The sequence below is a fragment of the Diadema antillarum genome, unplaced genomic scaffold (assembly GCF_040938485.1).
Source record: "Diadema antillarum isolate AM-2024a unplaced genomic scaffold, OU_Dant_1.0 seq00000160_RagTag, whole genome shotgun sequence".
NCBI classification, from domain to species: Eukaryota; Metazoa; Echinodermata; class Echinoidea; order Diadematoida; family Diadematidae; genus Diadema; species Diadema antillarum.
The window spans coordinates 2,847,501-2,870,998 of NW_027271231.1; the positions used below are offsets into that span (position 1 = coordinate 2,847,501).

The 23,498-nt window shown below is 38.0% G+C and overlaps 1 protein-coding gene across 1 annotated transcript in view; it reads right to left on the reverse strand.

Moving 5' to 3' along the window:
• Nucleotides 1-7,278: 7,278 nt before the first annotated feature.
• LOC139727966 (protein zyg-11 homolog B-like) overlaps nt 7,279-23,498 on the reverse strand; it is a 35,842-nt gene continuing 19,622 nt past the window's right edge. The window contains exons 5-13 of the mRNA XM_071638941.1: nt 23,355-23,472; nt 19,722-19,775; nt 17,312-17,470; nt 15,242-15,403; nt 14,643-14,690; nt 14,131-14,198; nt 11,874-12,003; nt 11,001-11,151; nt 7,279-10,194 (exon numbers count right to left, since the gene is read on the reverse strand). Of these exons, the coding sequence (XP_071495042.1) occupies nt 10,022-10,194; nt 11,001-11,151; nt 11,874-12,003; nt 14,131-14,198; nt 14,643-14,690; nt 15,242-15,403; nt 17,312-17,470; nt 19,722-19,775; nt 23,355-23,472 (1,063 nt within the window). The 3' untranslated portion in view covers nt 7,279-10,021. The remainder of the gene's footprint in view (nt 10,195-11,000; nt 11,152-11,873; nt 12,004-14,130; nt 14,199-14,642; nt 14,691-15,241; nt 15,404-17,311; nt 17,471-19,721; nt 19,776-23,354; nt 23,473-23,498) is intronic.

The following is a 23,498-nucleotide window of genomic DNA, read 5'->3' on the forward strand; positions in this document are numbered from 1 at the left end:
GGCGAAAAAGGAGGGCGCGGGCATTCCACTGTATATGCCTTTATCACGTCATCAACGGTAGCCTAAGCTATGCCTAAGCTTCCGAAATATCCTCACGTATCTTACAAACAGATCGAAACTTTTTTTTTTTCCGGGTCACGCATACTCTTCGATCGTGGGTGTAGCGCAATTCATATTTCAACGATAACTGTCATGACTGTCCTGATGAAGAGACACTAACGCGTAAACCGGTAATGAAATTGTGATACAGGGCGGCGGCGGTCATGCTATGACATACACATTAACTGTAAGTTTTGATATCCAAAGTCTCCATGCAATTCCCTTCTTCGAAATATCTCATGGCAGATGTCATTTAAAGACAATATAGAAAAAAGTCCAATTAAACCATAAATGTATAGGCCTTTTACATCGATCGAATCATATAGGAACTCGTTGAGATATGAAAAGTCTTCTTCGCTTGTTTCACCGTTTAGTTTTATATGTGCTTATTTTGGGGAAAACATATAATCCTGCAACGGTAAAATAGTGTCAGAGGAGAATCAAATGTAATTCGGGCGGAAAAACAAACAAATACGAGACGCAGTATACAGAGTAATAGAATTAACAGTTCCGCGTAAATGCTTCAGCAGGTGATGTGAATGCGATGGTTTCTGGTATTGCACACGTTGATTAATCCTATAGGGGGATCCACAAAGGAAAATCCTACATACTTTGAAGAGCTAGCGTATCGTGTTGATCTGCTAATCTTTTTTCAGTCAGTTTGCAGTGTTAGAATTCAATAACATCATCAAATTTCAAAGTGTTACAGAGTTGACTGCTTTAAATAGCCCGAGGAGAAGCGCGGTCATGGAATAGTAAATTCATTTTCTCAATGAATAAAACCATTAGTTAAAACGTCCAGGAGTCCGTTTCATGAAAGTTTTATGAGAGAATTTCTCTCTCAAAAGACACACTGATATGAGAGACTTTGACAAAATCCGTTTCGCGAAAAAGTCATCACATAAAGTCAGTCCTATGAGAGACCTTTTCTAGAAATCATTTCATGAACAAAATCATCACAAAGAGTCTCTCATAACTTTATAACATAAATCTGTGACTGGTCAAGGAGCATTCGTAAGTTTTATGTGATAACTTTGGGAGAGACTCACTGGATCGAACAACTTTCTCATTTTTAGAGATTTATATAAGACTTTAATGTGATAGCTTCATGAAACGGACCGAAGAAGAAGAAGAAGAAGAAGAAGAAGAAGAAGAAGAAGAAGAAGAAGAAGAAGAAGAAGAAGAAGGAGGAGGAGGAGGAGGAGAAGAAGAAGAAGAAGAAGGAGGAGGAGGAGGAGGAGAAGAAGAAGAAGAAGAAGAAGAAGAAGAACAACAACAACAACAAGAACAAGAACAACAAGAACAAGAAGAAGAAGAAGAAGAAGAAGGATCGGAGGAGGAGGAGGAGGAGAAAAAGAAAGGCATCAATAATTTGTGCATTACAATGGGCGGAGAAACGACCTTTTGCCAGTATTCAGCAAATAGGATAGCTCTATGACTTTCTGAAATCTCAGAACGCTCTAACATTTTCTTCGTGATTACCGGCACCGCTGACCCACAAAAATGAAAGGTTAAATATGACACGGCAAAAGTTTTTCTATTGCGTTGACTGGGGTCAACATAATTGAAAAATCTGCGAGGAAACCGGTTTATTTGTCCACCAACCCACAGAACGCAAAAAAAAGACAAACAAAATATCTACAATGGAACATGCATAATTATGTCGCCGGTGTGCAGTACGACAGATCGTCACGTATTTGCATCGCGTAAATCGATAATAAGTGTAATTGTGAAAGTGTGAAAGTTCCAGAAATATTGAAATACACATCAACGGGTACCTTTATACCCTTCGGTCCCTTTGATCTACAGTGCATACACCTTTTTTTAAGTTAAAAAAAAAAATAGATTCTCGGAAAGGCCTTTTTCTTTGTTACTACATTGTATTCATACTGTGTTATTTTGTGTATGAAAATGTTTCACATTGCTGGAAATGAAATAAACGAAATGAAATGAAATGAAAAAATGAAACGAAGGTTTGAAAATATCAGGAACACATTATCCTTAAGTGGTACGTGTGTAAGAGAAAAAAAAAATATATCGGTATCGTACATTTTTTAAATCAATATCATTGTCAGTAGATTATCATTATAATGTTATTATTGTTACAGTAATAGTAATAATAATCATCATCATCCTCATCATCATCATATTATTATTATAATCATCATAGACAAGCTCTTTTTTTTTCAGAGACAAATCCTTCTGTAGTTGGAAAAATTAACATCAGAGGCACATTTGGTTATCATTGATATGTTGTATCAAAACATCTACCATTATCATCATTTTTAATATAATTGTTAATAACAGTAAAGATAATAAGTCTAAATCTTATCTGTTCAAAACTCTGTACGCAGGTCACATTCTAGAATGTATCTCAACAAACACACACACACACACACACACACACACACACACACACACACGTGGACGACTAACAGTACATTCATTGGAGGCTCTGCCAAAACACTCGGGCGTCACATCATACAACCAATTCAAAGTCCAGAAACGGGAACCCATTCTGTAATGATTTTATCCTTTTAATTTCATCCTCAGTATTCCATCACGTTCCACTCCTTTCGCAGTACATCACTTGCATTCACATCCATGTATTTCAAGACAATTGCAAAAAGTATTGGTCAACATCACACAAGGTACATCCTACATTGACCAATCTGATTTCATTTCATTTCATTTCATTAAAAAAAAAAAAAAATCAGCAGATTGCAGTGGTATAAATACAATTTAAAATCAGTATTTGGGGTGACAGAAAATATGAAGTTCAATCTTGACTTCAACTTAGCCCGTTTTCATATCCAGCATAGACTTTTCTAATTAACTTCACCATAGAACCTTTCCTTCTTCATTTCACAATGTGCACCTCTACACGGAATTCAAATGTAGCTATTGCTATTCTTTACAATGCCTTAACAAATTGGTACTGTTTATCTCTGACGAAAGTTAACACTTTGATAAATTTCAAACGAAGCGCAAACTTTCCGAAGAGCACATCTAATATGGGAAAGAAATACTTGATAGGCCGATCATATCACAAAACTTTTTGCTTGAAGAACACTTAAACTCTCTTGGCAAAGACTATGATTCACTTAATGACAGATTCCAGTATTAATCAACAATGACAATTCAAACTGCTGCACTACGAGATATTCTGATTCTGCTTCCGTAAAGAAAAATTTGCCAAGCCACCAGAAAATCGCACCTACAGCTCTCCAAAATGAGTTATGCTATATCTGGTACGGTAGTTCCTATCTAGAAAGCAGCAGTTTGTTCTTTATTAAATCTGTATGCATAGCTTCACAACACACTATTCAGACGAGACATGGGATTCACATATTACACTTCACTGAGTGAAAAGTGGGGCTTCCCCGTTTTAGAAATCTATGCAGATTTTGCAGGAAATGCCACAAAAGGTGAAAGCTCTTTCCATCTGCCCAATATCGACACTAAAATGGTGATGAGCTCGTATTGGATACTGTGGCCACAAACTTCCAAATGCATACGTACAAGTACAAAATAAGTTATGAAAACCCACATCTTGTGCATTTGAAATCAGAAGAGTTTGGGCATATCTATTAGTATCACCTTAACAAACATTTTACGTAGCAATTTTGAAACATTGACAAATCAAATTTACCCCTAGTAAAGCTGCTAATACCATGCATACAAGAGATCAAATCCATGCAAAAAGTGACAGGGCCTGTAAAATTTGCTCTTTACCATGTAAAAGGCTATGACTTGAATCTCACAAGTGTGTTTTCTTAACCAAAAACACATTCTGTTTTTGAACAGTGAAACCAATCAATTTAAAAGTACTGAACTACCCTTTGCAGGCAACATTTCTCTGAAGCAAAATACTCACACAAAAAAAGAAAGAAATAACACTGGCCACTACAGGGCAGATTAAAATTGATTGCTGTATCTCTCAAATTAGCATGTCAGATTAATCCACTTGTTAGTACAACCATTGGCTATTTGCAAAATCAGTATTTGATGATAGATATATATGCAAGTTTCCCCTCATACAGAATTGGCAATAATATTTACACTGCTGCAGAGTGAGTGGAAGGTCTTAAAATCATTCAAACATTGACATGCTTTAAGTTTGTGTGAAGTCAACAATTGTTTTCTCCCCTCCAAATGAGGATTAAACAACTTTCTGGAGCAGAAATAACATGTTACACATTGTTTTCTCTCCATTCACTCTCTTAGGCATAGATGATAATCAAATTATTGGCAGGAAACATTTATCAGCTGTTTAAATAACAATCTGATCCAATGACAACACTGTCATGTACACATTTTTATGCACTTGAACCAACACACACTTCATTGTTACAATAAAATATGGGCATCTAAATCAAATGTGACTTATGAAGTGAACATATCACCTAGTGTTCATAATGAGAGAGAGGAAAAAAAGATATGTCAGACAACTTTGTCAATTCACTTTAAAAAGTATGCATGGATACCACAGGAATATAATAGCAAGGGGTGCATAGCTTTGTGTTAAGTTTTCACGCATCACCTCAACCAGCTTACTAATCTTCTAATGAACTGCTCTGCCTCAAATAATAGCAGATTAGTCCCTTCTGACATCAACTGGACTCACTGCCTGACTTGAAGTTCACTGACGGCAAAAAAAGTCAACATAACTTTTTTTTTTCTTTTAAAGACAAAGTTGTCGGGACTATGATTTCTGACAATGGTACAATATCCATTTGTGATAGTCTTCATTTCAGCAAATATATGTATTAAGAAGAAATAGGATTAAAATAGCTCCAATGCACAACAGAGCCTGCAGTGTGTGTGTGTGTGTGCATCACAAAAGCAGGTTATGGTGCCAGCGTAATGAAAATCTGTCGAAATAGACAAGCCATACCACACTTTACGGCATCTGAATCATCATAACCAGACTAAAACAGGAAATTAGAGAACTTGATACATTCTCACAGACTATGTCCCTATCTCACTGCTGAACAAGCACTTGGTTTCCATGACTTCTTGACATTGCAAAACTTTGCTATGCTTTCAGACAGAGTTTTTAGGGATAATACAAGGACTTGTAAGAGCAGATTAGCAGCTTCAGCCTTGCTGAACTATTGATATACATTTGTCCCCCCCCCCTCAAAAAAAAAAAAGGAAAGATAGAGACAACCAACATTAACTCATAACCAGTCCATTACCAATATTCAAGTATAGCTCCATGTCGCATAAATCTCAGGAAGCCCAAGAAAGAGTTGAGAAGGGAAGAATTATTGACCACTCCAGGGCGCTGTTTCATAAAGCTGTTCGTAAAGTTACGAACAACTTATGAGCGACTGGTGATCAGTTCTGACGTGCTATACTTATCAATATTCCCATAATTCAGCACAAGAACTGATTACCAGTCGCTTGTAAGTTGTTCGTAACTTTACGAACGGCTTCATGAAACACCCCCCAGGCAAAGCCTTTACAGATATTATCCAGAATTCTGTTAGCTTCACCTGCTTCACATACACTATGAAGCAAATGAACTATTGCTCTAGATCTGTTATCCCTCTAGTTTCAGATGTACTGTAGTAGAAATCACTCAGTGGCAAGATTTGATAGTTTCTCTACATATCCTTCAACAATGATGAACCCCAAATCACTTCATTGCTTCTAAAGTTTTGGTGATATGAAAATGATAGGAATACAAAGGACTGCACCCAGATTGTCATTCACATCATCCAGGTTCCTTGATAGTATGCTTCTTGCATGCTTGTCTACAGTAGAACATAGTTCTAGTTGTTGTTCTACGTTTATGCCTCCACTTGACTCAGACTGAACTGAACTTACAAACACATGCTGCACTTTGATTCCAGTCAGTTTAAAGAACCAGCAGTGTAGGGATTAACAGGTGGCCCGATTCATTCGCTGCCCACCGGGGTACATTCGAAAACAACAAATAGCACAGGTCAGCGAATACCAGTACGTGAATCGAAGCATACGCTCATTGGTAATGGTCAACTTTAGTCGACTTTCTTTGGATGTGTGCACTTTAAATACACAGAAATCAGTGATAAAGCTGTACACAATTTGTTATGGGGATTCTGGAATGTATCCCAGCCAGGCCTGCCTTCACACTCCATGGTATACCCATGCTACCAGGTGTGTAGGGCAGAGCACACACATGGTAGACATACCATCTATTTTCAGAGTTCAACCTGACTCCATGTGGGGGGGGGGGGGGGGGGGGGGTTACCACACCATCAATGAAAGATGACAAGCAATCGCTCATATAGACACAATTATTGTTATTATTATTATCATTATGTCATGGTAGGCCAGTCCATGTGCATGATCAATGGACAAGAACAAGCAAACAAACGTCCATATCAAAGAGTGCAGACGTCACTACGATCTCTTGACTGAAAAATGCAGTGATATCATAAGGGGCCTTGCATGTCCCTGAACACACCCTCTTTGAACTCTAAACAATAGCAGAAAAGACAATAAAGTACGAGGTGAAAACGATGAGGTATGCTTTTCTGGAGAAGACACAAAAGCTTATCTCTTGGAAGTCATCCTGTTTCATTTACTGCTTGTTTTCTGGGCTTTCAATTTGTTCGTTGTTTTTGTTTAACCCACAATATTCCCCAAGCCTGTGGCAATGCATGGCTGGACATAGCATGCACCACCTCACAAAACAAGCGAGCAAACTAGTTTTTATCACATGTGATCTCATGTGAACCTGAGTTCAAAGACAAAGGCATAGACAGCAAAGTCAGGGTGCGGAGAGTACTGTGCGTCCCAAGCCTGTGGCAACGCACAGTTGTTCATGACATGCACCACATCACAGAACAAGCAAACAAAGCGGCTTTTAATCACATTTCATGTGACCCTGAGATTAGAAACACAGACAAAGCTGGCCAGGTTAGGGTGTGGAAAGTGTCATGCAGTGCTGTACGTGGCTGTACAGCACATTGTAGGGATATTGTTGGCGTACTACAGTGTGTCCAGGCTTAGACACACCCACAGAAATTAACGCTTTGGATCTATGTATAACAAATCTTATCTAAGTGTGTAAGGACTGACCCATAAAAAGTCACAAATTAATTGGATCAACTCTTGCCTCACACAATTTGCAATTAAAAAAAAAAAAAAATATATATATATATATATATATATTATTCCCTAAAGCATACCAGCATATATTCATCCGTGGGTCTTTTTTTCCTTTTTTTCTTTTTTTGTTGGGGGAGGGGGGACATTTGTAGGGAATGAAATCTGTGAAGCCATGCTTTCAAACGCTATGCCTACAGAGTGCCTGACAGACTGCTGTTAGGATATATTTAGAAAGCAGCAGCCCAAAGCAGAGCAAACATCCATCTACCATGGGAGCATGTCCAATCAACACTCAAAGAAAACATCAGTCTACCGGTACATTGTACTAGAATTCAATCAGTTTTAAGTGTGACATTACCAGTATCAGCCATGTTAACTCTTCTGTGTGCTCTTGAGTGTCGATTAGCACAGAAAACCCCATAGCGTTGCACACACTGTCCAAAGTCCCTGGCACAGAGAGTATCGCGTACAATGTTTAATGGGATTTATAGGTGGTAGTCCCAACAGGGTCCAAACAATCAGAGTATTAATAAAGTTAGCTTTCAATTGATAGATATACAACCATTGATTCTGCCCTATGTGATATAAGGGAAAGGATATTCAGAATTTGCCCAACTCATTGGCTCTGATTTGGTCATTGGGACGGCTGGAGTCTTCCATTGTAATCCATTTTTGAAAGGGATATGACTGAAGCAGAAATGCACCTAAATGGATAGTTTCATGGTGCACCGTCCACAAAACAGCACAATTTACTTTGCACAGATAACCTTTCCATGCTTATACATACTGTAGGTACCGCTCTCTCATTCAGTGGAAGAATATAGCCTCTGGCGCCCTCTTGTGATGATGGCAATACAATCTTTTCTTACGAAAAATATGGCCAATCATTTACACTTACCAAAAGACTTATGATATTTTTATGTCATGAGAAACCATAATAGATGAAGAAAAATGAATGGGCATTAAATGCTGGTAATATATGATGAAAATTATACACCGTTAAAAGGAAAAGAGTAGTAAAAGTCACTGACAACCAATAAACAATATTTGCGAGCAAAGAAATTGTTTCTGAGACCTTGCAACTGATTGCACACCCTTCTCACATCTACTTGTATATGTCATGGGGAACGAAAACATTTGGCAGAGAGTATACATGCAATATGGATTAATATCATTCATGCAAAACTTATAGCGAAAATATACATATATGAGCAAAATTTCATTGCTAGGTACAAAGGATGCATGCTGATGCATCCATTGAGAGCGCGGTATGGTGTGCTCGCACAAAGATATTCGCAAGAAGCTCTTGATTCGTTCAAAGATTCAACTCCTTTGGCAATTTAAAGGCAGACGCATGCGAACTAAATCAGGATAGACGTCTTCAGGCCAGAAACAGGTTCAGACAGTCAATCAAGCATAAGAAATTATACGGGATGATGCTATATGCACTTCTCTACTGATTCCTTTATCACTGAGCTATGCAGACATCTACACAAACAGGTAGTGCCAGAATAGAAGTGTAATCTGCTTATCTTGGATGTCTCATAATAACATGTAGACAATGTGGCTGAGTACTGTATAAGCTGTTATTTTTGCGTACAGATATTTTTCCGTATGAGGAGTTCACGGAAATTTTCGCGATGTCCTATATCCGCGAATTGACACTGAGGTAGTGTACTACAACCCCAGCACATGGCAACATTTTTGCGTGTTGTTATTTAAATTCGCAAAAAAATTAAAACCCTTGCAAAAATAACAGCTTATACAGTAATATGCACCTATTCAGCATCATAAATGAGGTAAAAAAAAAGCAGCCTATTAAACAGTGAGCCAACTGGGGACACTCAGAAAGAATAATGCTTTTACACATACTTCTAAATTATCAGACACTTCATGAAGAAGAGAACTCACACTAGGCATTCAATCCTGTTTGCTAACATTCCTCCTACTGCAAAAAGTAGTGTTTTTCAATGTTTGTTTTCTCCATGCACTCTCCCTGTCCACAAAACAAGCATGAGAATGTCATGATCAAGACACAACTCCTTCACATTAGAAATGGTTAGTTTGTTGAAACCATAAAACGAACAGTATTTTCAGAGTCGAGTTTGATACAGAAACACAACTTCCTTGCATCAGAAGTGGCTAGTTTGTGGAAACTCAAAAAGAAAAAAATTAGAGGCTATTTAAGACATTGGGAGAAGGCATAATCATAACTTACAAGACTAAATTTTGACAAGGTAATTGAAAATAACTGATCAAGAAAGAAATGAATCATGATCTATTCACACTTCAGGACTCTTGCATTGACCAAGCACTCAATGAAATACTAAAGGAGAGACTGAATAGCTTTTAGGTACATGTTACATGGGTGAGTTCTCTTGGGAGATGCAGGTTTTACATTAAACAAGGCTCCTACACATGGCACTGCCCTAGCATCAAACAAGGTGTCCATACACAATTAGCCACATATTACAGTGAGAATAGAAAACCCTCTTCCCAATGATGCATGAAATAGCTTTCACACCCCAACTTTCAGGAGGTGTTGGCAAACATGCACTGGGTGAATCCCCTAAAACAGCTGACTGTAGGGGGGGGGGAAGAAAAAAATGGTTGAACGCAAGAAGGATGATGACCACAGAGGAGGGAATTTTCACTGCAATGTCCAGTGTCCAAGTGTCCAGTATTCACAAGCATCGCCATCAAGCGAGCACAAAATCCCATCCTTTGGAAGGGGGATGAAACCAGTGCTCCACTCCACATCTCCCTCGTCCACCACAATCCAAAACACGCACAATGAAAGACTTCTTGGCTTGGGCGATCACCTCTTTTTCGTGTCACAGGGGCTGGCGACGGCCGTGCGGTTCTGGCGTACGACGTCCAGGACACTCGTGGCCACCCGATGGACGTCCGGATGGAGGTCATGCTTGGCTACCATCTCACTGAGCAGATCCACACCTCCTTGGGTGACCAACATAGGGCAGTAACGGCTGGCTGTAGGGTCGTAGACAGGAGGAACAAAACTCTTATTAGCACAACATCAGTACATTTATGTACATTCTACGCATAAGTTTGTGAATTCTTTAGCTCCTTTAGTACAGGCAACACATAGAAGATAGGATGCAGACAATTGCCTCTGATGATCTGTAATGGTCCTAACATTACACACACTTTGCTTCTGTAGGTTAAAGTACCAAAGAAACCTACACATTTGAAGCATATTTCCTTTAAAGAACTATGTCACAGTCCAATTTGAAATTTAATGATTCAGTTCAATCCCATTTAGCTAATAGTGAAGTATATGATTAGGTGATCATACCAGTATTTTTAGACAAGAAGAAGCACTAAAGAGTCACATGAGAGCCAGTAGAGTCACAACATGACAAACACGGAGCTTTAGGAATATTGTTCTTGTTATGATAACGGTGATGATCATGATGACCATCATCACTCTAACAAGCATAATAATAATCATAATCAACTATTACACTGCTGTTAGACATAATTCTAATGTGTTAGCTTGAATGTCTACATCATTTTTGTTTGGATTTATTAAACATGGCCATTAAGTAGTATTACCTTTCGGGAAGCACTTCAATACTTTTTAGAAAGCTGCCGCGGAGCCACAAGCTTTAAATCCCCTCTGATTAGAAACTAAGGATGAAGTGCCTTACACAAGAAAACAACTGCTGCCATTGCCAAACTTGAACCCGAGACTTCACAACTGAGGGTCTCTGGTCTAATCCACTGAGCCAGTATGGCTCATGTTCAAGACTCAAGCTTCAACACGAGACCCTTACCGTTCTTTGTGCACACGTGCTGCATGGCCCAGACAGACCAGAGCTGGACCTCTGGGATCTCGTAGCACTTCAGCAGCGGGAAGAAAGGACTGAAAGACCTGTAGGCCACCATCTCTCCAGCAGGGTTCTTCCACTTCAAGATGCTGTTATGCTGTTGGCGGTTGGAACAGATGACCATATGAATTAAAGTCAGTACATGTACACCACAGAATTGAATACTCTGAAACATTAATACATGACATACCTACTATTAAGCATTTCTTTACACATATATGCCCTAATCTCTCATCTTGGGGTGGTATGCAAACTTTACTTGTCACCATTTACACGAGCCTAAAGCAAACCCTGTGTGACCTTCCCATTTACAAAAGGTTACAACTGTAAAGGGCATATTCATCAAAATTCAAAGCAGATATAGAATTAGCTTGCGTGCAAACCATAAAAAGAAATGGAATACCACACACATACGTTGGACAGCATGCCCCTCGGTAAAAAAAAATGGATGATTTTCTTCATGTCACACACAGTTAAAGTCATCTTTCTTTAATAAAACCATGGAGAATTATCAATTATCAAATGCTGTAAAATGCTAACTTCTCGTCCAAAATGCAAGACATTAAACCAAGAAGAGCTAAAAGTAGGACAATATACTCAAATGTTCTCATGACTACAAAGTGACAAAAATAAAATTGAACTGTCAAATATCTAGAAATCAATAGAATCTCCCGATTAATAGAACTTTGCAGTAATGTAAAGTCCATGTTCCTCTCATGCAACTGTCATTTTGATAGTAACAAATCAGAGCAGAGTGGAATGCCACACAAATCTAAATGAAGGGGACAACCAGTAGTCACCAGCTGATATTGTTCTTACCAGAGACTGTTGGAATTTCTCCCTGAGGTCTGGGTTGAAGGCCCATGTCTCCTCCCCATCCTTCAGTAGGTGGGCAACGATGCCGGCAGCAAAGTAGCTCACCTCAATCTGGTCGTTCTCCAGGAGGCGCCTATAAAAGTGGTGTAAACAGAACAGACATAGCACTGCAATAGTTTGCCCATCAACATAACGTGAAACTAGCAACCCAGAATTTTATCTGTACCACACTATGTACATCTTGTGCTTTTAAAATCAAATCACAAATTATCATGGCACATATAAATTATTTCAGCATTTGTTTTTTTTTTCTTGTTTTTTTATTTTATTTTGCATGATAAAGGTACAAGCAACTTCAAAAGGACAGTCAATATTCAGTGATCAACTGCAGTTTTATCAAAATAAGACCAAAATTAGGATAACTATAGAATTTCAAAGTTTTCGTCGCTTTCACATATTGGTGATATTAGTTGCAACCACTACTTATTATAGTCCAACCTGGGTTATCCAGCCATCACTTTTCAAAATCTGTCTATCATCCAAACTTGGACTAGCCCATGATTGTCTTTGCATTTTCAGTGCAAAATATTATTGATTGAACGAACAAAGACCAACAGCAAGGTGTATTTTTATTCCATTTGAATCCTGCATTATTTAAATGATGAAGCATGCAAATATTATGTAAATCATCATCGGGAATAGTAAATTAGCAAAGCGGTATGTATGTCCTCAGGACAACTTGCTCAAAAGTGTCACGCTGGAGCGTATCTCACTTTATCTGGCCATATCACTTTTTAATAATATGTGGATGGGTGATGGTCCCGACATGGCTAGATAACTGAAGTTGGTCTGTACTTGTATTGACAGAGGTGTTATCACTCACAAGTCTCCCACTGAACTGTACACAAGTCTTGCATGTAACTAAATTCCTATTTTGATGTGAGAATCAATAAAAATAAGATATCTTCTTCCCATCAGAGTACTGGAAAGTCCTGGAATGACCTAAAGCAGAGATGACTTCCAGGGCAAGAGAGGCAGCAGTTACTAAATCATCGGCCAAAACCACGACTTTAATGACATACTGTATACAACACGTATCTTGCAGGGGTTTAATTTTTTTCAAATCTCACAAGTTGGGTGCTATTCAAGAATTAAAAAAATTTGCAGAGATATTAATTTTGATCCCGACATGAATGTGACTTGCATGCGTACACGTATTTCTCTGTCTATTCCTGTACTCCATGATCGTGAATGAACCACACTTATTTATTTTTTTTTTTTGAAGGCCCAAGTTGCAAATAATTAAACTTGTTGAATATATGGCATAATGGCACAGTATTGGTGTACAAAGCCATGGTACACTTGTGAATTGAAGGCATCATAGCCTCTACCAATGTGCATCAATTTGGTGAAAACTTGTGAAAAATTCAAATTCTGTGACTTTCTTATTTCAAATTCTGTAACATTCTTATTTCATGTCTGATTTCTTTCTCTTTTTTTTTTGTCTGTAAAGGCAATTTGAATGTGGTATGAAATTGCAACACTGAGATATTCCATTGTAACAGGAGCAAGAGGTAAAAAAGTGAGGAAATCAAACATAAGTCTCTAAATACTCAATTCTGATTGGCTGACACCTGACTTATGTTTGATTTTCTGACTTATGTTTGACGGCACCTTTTTTATGCAACAGGACCCTGGGCCCTGTTTCATACAGAATCTATTCTATGACAATTGCAACCTACAATAAATGCAGTTCCCATTGCAGCAGCCATGTGTTGACCTAGGAGTTGAAGGCATTTTTAGTTGTTGCTCTATGCGTGCTAGTAGTGTAAATTGAATACAATGAATGGAAGTCTCTTTATGAGACTGGGCACATGACAACATATTTTACTTTAAGGGTGGGCTTGAACTAAACTTTTATTGCAAGAAACATGGTTTGGAAACCACATTTTGTGGTTTACCTATCACTGTATATGATAGTTGTGATTACAAACATGGTTTTGAACATGGTCGTGAAACACATCATGAGGGAGCGATTCAAGAATGTATTTCACTAGTAACAAAAGGATTTGAAAGTGCTAAGGCAACCACAATCTAAAGCATGGTTTCAATGACATCACAGTTGCACGTGCCCTGTTTGACCCAATTGCCAAGGGAAAAGCTGCAAATTATGAGATGTGCAATGGCACTGTCTGAGTAAGACAGACGTGTTTCAAAACCGTGTCTCTCGGTACGCAAAATCTTAAATATGCAGCCTTACTTGCAGTGGTTTAGGAAGTCTTCTCTCTTCAGGTTATCTCGGAGGATCTTAACTTCTGCAATGTTGTTCTGCAAAAGGAGAGTACATTGTGATATGAAAATCCCCGAGTTGGAATTACACAATTCATCGTACCACCCAAAATGTCACATGGTACTCCATGACTTACCACACATCTACACATGCTCAGCTGTACAGTGACTTCTGTCACATCCTGTGATTCTAAAGCCTTCCAAGATATGTACAGATATGTTCATTTATGTATCTTTCCAAAGCTTTAATGTTGATTGCTGGTCTGTGGCATGTAATTTTCTTCACATTGAGCTTAAGACAAATAAAATTCTCAAAAGAAGATTAAAAGAATCATTCTAGGACACTCAAAAATCATGTCACAGAATTATAATGGGTATTACCCGGTCAGTTACTTTCTATCTATCTTAACATGTAACAATGCAAGAACAAAAAAGACACACAAAACTTAGCAATACTGTTTAGTGACAACCATGTGTACTTACAATGAGACCCAGAACTTTCGTCTGCAGTGTGGATTCATCAGGGAAGATCTGTAAGTAGATTCAGACCATTCATTACTTTTATACTATCAGTATCATCCCTACCATGCAATACACACATTGCTTTGTGCTGTCATCACATGCTACAGTCTGCAATATCATTTGATCTGTTTCTGCACTTCACAATTAAAATGCATAACTTGCAATTGGATTCACATTAAGTTGTTTTACATATCAAACACAACCATTAGACACTCATTAGACAATCCTCATGTTGCTCACGGCACCGGGGGAGAAAAAAAAATACACAGAAGTACCTGAGCAAGTTCTAACACTGACGCATTGTACTTGGAATACTACTCTCATTTTGAAAATATGACCTAAAGCAGAGATCACAACCAATCTGGGCTATCGCCAAGAAACACTTTGTTGAGAATTCACAATATTCACAGTTTGTATTGAGTTGCATTGCACTTTTCATTATAAAAAAGAAGAATCTGGCATCCATCACATGGACCAACAACATCTAAAACCAGGACTTTTTCCTCGAAGTGCAGAATTGTTTGTAAATCTGCACATCCAGCAAAACTGTAAGTACTCACCTCAAGTATGCGGATGAAGAGATCAAGCCCGCCTTCATTGTAGAAAATAGAGCAGGTGGGCGGCGACTCGTCAGTTAGGTTCCAGAGGGCACTCAAGGTGAATTTGAGGGTGATGTCGACAGAGCGGATTTCTGCCTTCTGTTTCACTATTTGCAGCAATTTCTGGACATGAACAGAAATGCATGAAGATGAAAGAACTTTAAAATGTGGCTCTGAATCATACAAAAGCCATTTAATGAAACTATACGTAGACTAACATGTTGGTAGTGAGGAAGTAATACCTAACCTTGTGGTTCATCAAGGCTCCCAACATTTGTCATTTAAAGTACCAAGGTACCTCAATTGACCAAACACAATGGTAGCGAGGACATGATACCGAGCTTATGGTGCATCAAGGCACTAAAAGTTTGTCTGTAAAAAGTACCAAAGCACCTCTGTTGGCCAAACAATAGTAGCAGGGATACAATACCGAACCTTGTAGTTTATCAAGGCACCCAACATTCGTTGATTTAAGTGCCAAGGTACCTCTATTGACCAAACACACTGAGAGCAGGGGACATGATACAGAACCTTGTATCTTATCAAGGTACCACGCATTTGTCATTTAAAGTACCAAGGTACCTCGGTTGACCAAACACAATGGTAGCGAGGGCATGATACTGAGCTTATGGTTCATCAAGGCACTCAAAGTTTGTCTGTAAAAAGTACCAAAGCACCTCTGTTGACCAAACAGTGGTAGCGGGGATACAATACCGAACCTTGTAGATCATCAAGGCACCCAACATTCATCAATTAAAGTACCTAGGCACCTCTATTGACCAAAAACACTGGTAGCAGGGACACGATACCGAACCTTGTATTTCATCAAAGTACCAAACATTTATCAATAAAAGTACCTAGGCACCACGGTTGCCCAAACACACTAGTAGGAGGGACACGATACCAAACCTTGTATTTTATCAAAGTACCAAACATTTTTGTCAATTAAAGTAACTAGGTTGCCCAAACACAATGGTAGCAGGGACACAATACCTAACCTTATAGTTCATCAAGGCACTCAAAGTTTGTCTGTTAAATGTAAAAAAAGCACCTCTGTTGACCAAACACAGGTAGCGGGGATACAATACCGAACCTTGTAGTTCATCAAGGCACCCAACCTTCATCAATTAAAGTACCAAGGTACCTCTGTTGACCAAACACACTGGTAGCAGGGACACGATACTGAACCTTGTATTTCATCAAGGTACCAAACATTTGACAATTAAAGTACCAAGGTACCTCTGTTGACCAAGCACAGGTAGCGGGGATATGATACCGAACCTTGTAGTTCATCAAGGCACCCATCATTCATCAATTAAAGTACCAAGGTACCTCAGTTGATCAAACACACTGGTAGCTGGGATATGACATACCAAACCTTGTGGTTCAGTATTAAAGGCACCCAACATTTGTCAGTAAAAAGTATTGAGGCACCTCTGTTGCACAAATACATTGGTAGCGAGGATGCAATACTGAACCTTGTGATTCATCAAGGCACTCAACATTTGTCAATAAAGAGTGCCTAGGCATCTCTGTAGGCCAAATATTGCTAGCAGGGATACGATACTGAACCTTGTAGTTCTTGAAGGCACCCAACATTTGTCAATTAAAGGGAGGGTATAGTATTGGTGGAAATGATGATTGGGCTTTTAACTTTTTGTGAGTTACCAAGTAACCACTGATAAAATAGTACAGAGCATACAATTCTAACAGGATATTTGATGAAAATCGGTTTTGGAATGGCTGAGATATCGGAAGACATATTAAAACAAAGTGAGAGTTAGAAAACGTGGGTCCCACCTTTTATTAGGAATGCTCTGTTTTGGAAATCTTGGCCATTTCAAAACCAATTTTCATAAACTAAACTTTAAATTCCTCTTGGAATTACTTGCTCTTTCATATCTAATAAGAGGTTTCTCATTATCTTATCAACAAATGTTAGAAAAAAGACATTAAATCTCAACCAAAACTATACAATCCCATTAAAGTACCAGGGCACCTCAGTTGACATGAAAAGGAGACATGACACACCTGCATGTTTCTCTTGGTACCCAGCATGGTGGTCTGTACTGTGGAGATCTTGGCAGCAAGGATGGAGCATATTGCCACTGACATCCTGGTCATTGATGGGTCGTCAAACACAAACAGGCAATCCATCACCATCTTGGATGCACGGTAACGATCAAAATTCTAAAAATGACATAATGAGGAGAGACATGAAAGAAAATGTGATGAATTCCAGTCATATCAATCTCAAAATGAAGTCATTTTGAACTTACAAGAAATCTAAAAGCAAGAAATTGGCAACAGTTTCAGTGTAGCAAGGCAAGAACTCACAATTAAACCATCTCGTTTTCTTTCTGCTTCACCCATCCACGTATCACATGGACCGAAATTGCTTATTTTGGCATTATCACGCCCACTATACACTGTACTTTGCTATGTTCCATATATTTCATTCTAGCAACTCACAATTTATCATTTGGTCACTCTCAAAGCTTCAATATTCATCAAGTAGTCACTTCAATACCTATGTATTCTTCAACCATTGCACATTGTATGATGTATGACCTGCTGAGGTTGTTTAAATAGTGTGCTGTTCCATGTTTGTTTGGTTTTTTTTTCTCCAGCAAATCAGAGTTGGTGTCAGACTACTTCACACTCATAGAAAAACCTCTTCAAAGTGATATTCCCACAAAAAATGAAAGGAAAAACTTTATTCAGACAAGCAGAGGCCGACTCCTCCTCCCCCTCCAAAAGGTATGAAAAATATATATAAAACAGGTGAGAAAAATTGTATTTGCTTGCAATAATCATGATCACTATCAATAATCTTGGTAAACATGGAAAACTTTTTCAAAAATTTTCAAATCAATTCTAATGACAGTGTCACCCTTTTATTTGTCTGGTTTCCATCTTTCCAAGTCACCACAATCAAGGTGCCAAATCTCTCTTAAGGAACAATATACATGTATGCACAAACTTTGGTTTCATTGAGAATCACACAGACTGCTTGTAAAATAATGGCAGAACAGATTTCAATTTTCAAATCAATGAAATTCTCACGTTGAGTTGTTTTTAATGCAACTGATTGACAAATTGCCCTACATCAATGTAAATAAGCACGGAATAAATCAGTGCTTAGTAGAAGCCACAATAAAAATGTATGTACGTCCATGTATGTAGGGCACTTTGTCAATCAGTTGCAAGATTTCAACTTTGCCTTCATGGCCTTTGAGAAATACCCAAAAATAACTAGTGTAAAAGCATCTGTCAAAATATGGACATGCGTAAGCAATGCCTAGAATATTTTGCAAAGTGGATTGATCAAATGCACTTGCACAATGCCATGAACAGGACAAGTATTCCCTGGAAACACAATTCTGCTTTACCACAATAGCAATCGGTTAATTTTGGTTTCCCCTTCTTTTGTTCATTTTCAAATGAAATAATGCCAAGTTGGCAAACGATATGCCCTTGATAGTTGAGTGAACATGCAATCATTCATCCCCGATTTGTTTTTCAACCTTCCAGCAAATTGCTCCCGATACGGCAGCACCCAATCCTGAACTTATCTGTCAAAAGCGAGGTCTGCTTGGTATTGATAAGGTGTGAAACAACAATCCACTCACGATCTTTCCTGCACCCACTTCCTAGAACAATCGGACCTGACTTCCTGGCTCGATGTAAATGCTGTTTAAAGGGCCCATCCCCATGCTAATTGTCCACATTACGCTCTAATCTCGTTACTACTGCTGAGGGAAATGGCAGCAATCTATAAATTGGAGGTGAGCTTATTAACCCCTACATGTTAGTAGTTAACACTTGGTAGTATACTTGCAATTTACATTTAATCTACAGTAGCATTTTGTATTTCTACAGAGATCACTTTGACATAAGTGAGAGAGTTTAATGTTTGCTTCATTTGATTTTTTTCTCACATGAAAATAGTGATATGTGGTCCTTTCTTCCTGATTAAAGACTGCACATTGGCAATATATTGTTAAGACCTCTTGATAAGAGGTGAGATCATGCCAAAAATTATGGATGTGTCATGCTCAATGCAATCTTGAGAAGGAAAAAAAAACATTCCTGCCATCAGCCAAGGAAAATATGAGTACACTTGTATGTATATTTTTACAGAAAATAAACAATCTCAGAAAAATTAATGAAGTAACGATTTTTACACAAAAATAATCAAATGACCCTAATTCAGCATTCATGTACACAAAAAAAAATTCAGAAACCACTTCCTTGTTTGATATTCTACAGCTGACAACATGCACTGATCTTTGAAAAGCAATTGCTTTTGTTGCAAACCCCACATCCTTTGAATTGTCAAAGCACTACTTTGCGTGATTAATTAGCCCCCCCACACATCAGGATCTGTTACTCAGAGTGCTGCTAAATGTTGGCACTGCGAGACGGAGATTGTACTAACCACTTCCTGTAGGATCCTGTCGCTGCACAGTGTGAGGAGGGCATTCTTCTGGAGCTGCGGGGAGAATATATCAAAGACAATGTCAGGCAAGGTGATTAAAATACTTTCTTATGGACCATCAATGGCTTACATGCTGGGATCAAATTGCATTCTTCAGCCAATACATCAAACCACTTTTGACAACACACAATTCTAATGACTCATGCAATGTTTATAGAGTAGTTTTCAGCTTGTCATAGTGCTGTAACCATCACTGAATCAACTTCAAGGTCTCACTTTAAGTTGATAAGACTCTCAATAACACTGCCCCTTCAAACCTATCTGACATCATTACAGTATACAACCCAGCAAGAAATCTTTGATGTAAAGACTCTCAACATGCCATTGTTCCAAAGACCAACACCAAATACTATGGGCATTGGGTCTTCTCCATCCTGGCTCCAACACTATGGAAATCTCTTCCACTCAACACCTGCCATGCACCCTACTTCAGAACAGACCACAAAAAAAATAATAATAATAAATTAAAAAAATAACAATAAAAATCATTTTTTCATGAAAATTACACATTCCATCAACTTGATACTGACATAAAGGGTAGCAATTATTCCCACTGCTTTCTGTAAGTGGTTAGTCAAGTGCTATTTCATTATGCTAGAAAAGTGAATTTTTGTGGAATTCCCTTTATATTTTCTTTATATTGTTGTCCACACATGACGCCACAACCTCTACACTTGTAGTAGTCTCCTATTCCAGCAATTCCAACACCAACATTTTAAAAATTCATAACTTTTGCATCGATTGTCCGATTTTCCTCAAACTTTCACTAATGTGTTTTACATGTTAATGTACCATTTTCAAATCAATTTACTTACATTATGTTATAATAATTTTGTGTTTATGATTGTATTGTATGTCTTTATGACTGTATTGTGTATATTCATTTTTATTTTCTTTTTGCATTTTTTTACCATTATGCTGTTTGAATATATTTTCTGAATTTATATTCATATAATTCTTTTTATTCATTTGTACTTTTAAATTATCATGTATTTAATCCATGTACCCATTGAAAAACAGCTTATAAATGCTGAATGAGTTTTCCCATGTTGAAATGAATAAATGGGATGCAAATGAAAAAAAAAAGAAGACTCTCCTATAACTCATTGTTTCATTGTGCCTAATAGCCTAGATTTTATTTTTTAATGACAGGGGTACTAACAACCGCTCATCTGTGCTTAGCTACACAGCCTGTGTATTACACAGTAAATGCACTGTTACAGGGGCGGATCCAGGAATTCCATAAAGAGAAAGAGGGGGCGCCTTTACAAAATTAAAGGGGGATGCACGCATCCTACCCCCCATTTTTTTTTTCATTTCTTTTGTTCAAAAGAAAAAATAAAGGGGGGGGGGTGCCTGGTGCACCCCTGCCTGGATCCACCACTGCTGTTATTGTGTATAATAGTGTGTTCAGTCCAGTTACAATATAGCTTGGAGCTGGTGCTGGCCTTGGAATCTTGCAAATATGGCTGCCACAGAATTTGAGTTGTTAAACTTCCTATTACCTTTAGAAAATGAAATGCAAGTACTGACAGGTGGAACTGATCCTGTCAATAATTCGCACAAGGAGGCACATCAACTTTAGGTTCACCAAATTTGACACTTTTCTTCACCTGAAACAACTGGAGTTTCCTGAGATTGTAGCAGAGAGGTCTGGACTGGACAGTGAATTGCATGAATTTTTAATGCTCAAGCTTATAACATTGTGAGGATAGGTCATGGTGTGGTGGCAGTTACATCAATATTTGATCAAAAGACACGGATCCATGCCACCAATTAAAAAGGCAAAAAAAAACCCCACAAAAAACAAAAACAAATTATGCACATTACTTGGTCAGGCATTAGTTAGGTTATCCACCCTACTTCAGAACAGACCACAATTACTATGAGGTGCATAATACCTACTAATGCCCCGTGTAATGTGCATTATTTGCATAGTACACTTTATAACTTTGAAATCTTTTGGTCCATGGTGTATTTGGGTGAACTTTGTTGCACTGGTGTTTTTCAGCCGCACTTGGTACTTCCATAATTTCCTTCATCTGAACATTGACTGGTCTGGCAAGACCAAATACTGGATCTTTGAATGTAGAATTATGAAGCACAACCTTCTGTCTGTCTGATGGTCTGTCTTTGTCTGTCTCCTTTTTTTTTTTCTTCTTCTTCTTTCTCTTATTCTATCCAATCCCACCCTGTTCAATTCTTTTGGAGTGGACTTTTGGGTTTTTTTGTGTGCTCTTGGTGTTTGTTTTTTGGTTTGGTTTGTGTCTTTTTTTTTTGACAGAAACCTTTATATCCCCACAAAAAAACTCCCCAAATTTAGGCATGACTGAAACAGCACGAGGATTAGTGGTTCTTCCCTACTTTGTTCACTTCCTTAGGAACACAATGCCATACAGGATAAGGTGCTTATACATGCACATTCTTCCACCACAGAAGAAAACATGTCTTGTCCTTGACGGCACACAATGTACGATGTGAATCTCACTCTTTCAAAGATGTCATGTTTTGATAATACGGTTGCTCGCCTTTCCTGATCATGTTTAGGATATTGGGTACTCACAATTGTTGTTTTCATTTTACTGTTTCCAATAATAATTGTGCATGGGAAACTGCAATTTATAGACATGACACATGGCAAACTTTACAAATAGTTTCCAAATCATGGATGGAATTTCTCAATTGAAAATCAGCATACTGTCCAAATATCATCACCTTTGTAAAGTTTATCATCTGCAGTTTTATTGAAATTCATTATAATCTCATTTAAATTTTCTAACATACTCAGGAAGTGACATCCAACTTCTTCACTCAGTATGAGAGCTGATGATCACACTGTCACTGTAAATCAAAAGTCACAGATAAACTGCTGAATGTGTCAGTTTCAAGACAAACAAAAGCCCCCTCCCCCTCAAAACACACACACACACACGTGCACACAAGTTTTAAGAAAACATTTCTACATTCTTATTATTCTTTCATCAAAGTTTGACTGCCAAATTTAGTAAAATCATACTACTGTATATTCATAATGTCCTTCACATGTGCTGCATTTGATAATTAAATGCTATCTTGTACTGTAAACACCTGTAGTCTCAATTTTGTTATGGGTTTTTCTTTGGGGTTGTTGTTTTCATGCCTGTTTTACCATATTTTACTGTTTTTTTACTGTTTACATGTGTTTTACTTCTATATTGTTGATAACTTCTAGCATTTGTTATCTTAATGTATGAATTGTAATACCTATATGATATTGAATAGAAATTAATCATATATGATTAATTTCTATTCAATATAAACTTCAGGGTACACTTCATTTCAACATGCCTCAGGCTTTCACTGAATTGAACATGTTACACTTTGAAAACATTTTCTACTGTATTTCCAAACAATTTCATTACTGCATAATTCATATAAACATTTAGATTTACGAATATAAACATTTACATTGCATGCTCTGACAGTAAACCAACAAGTAGCCTTTGGCCTGAGATTGGTGGGATTAGAGCTGCTTATTCCACTTTTATGGAGAATAAGAGGCAGGAAGTGTACCTGTCCCCTCTTTCTACTCACCTGCTGCTGACTGTAGAAGGTTTCCATGGCATCCAACACCAAACCAACCATCTCACTCAGCACGGACACATGCACCCCCTCCCCCAGCTGGTGCTTGGTCAGGTTGTAGAGACAGGCACTGTGGAGAGAACGAATCCATGGGTA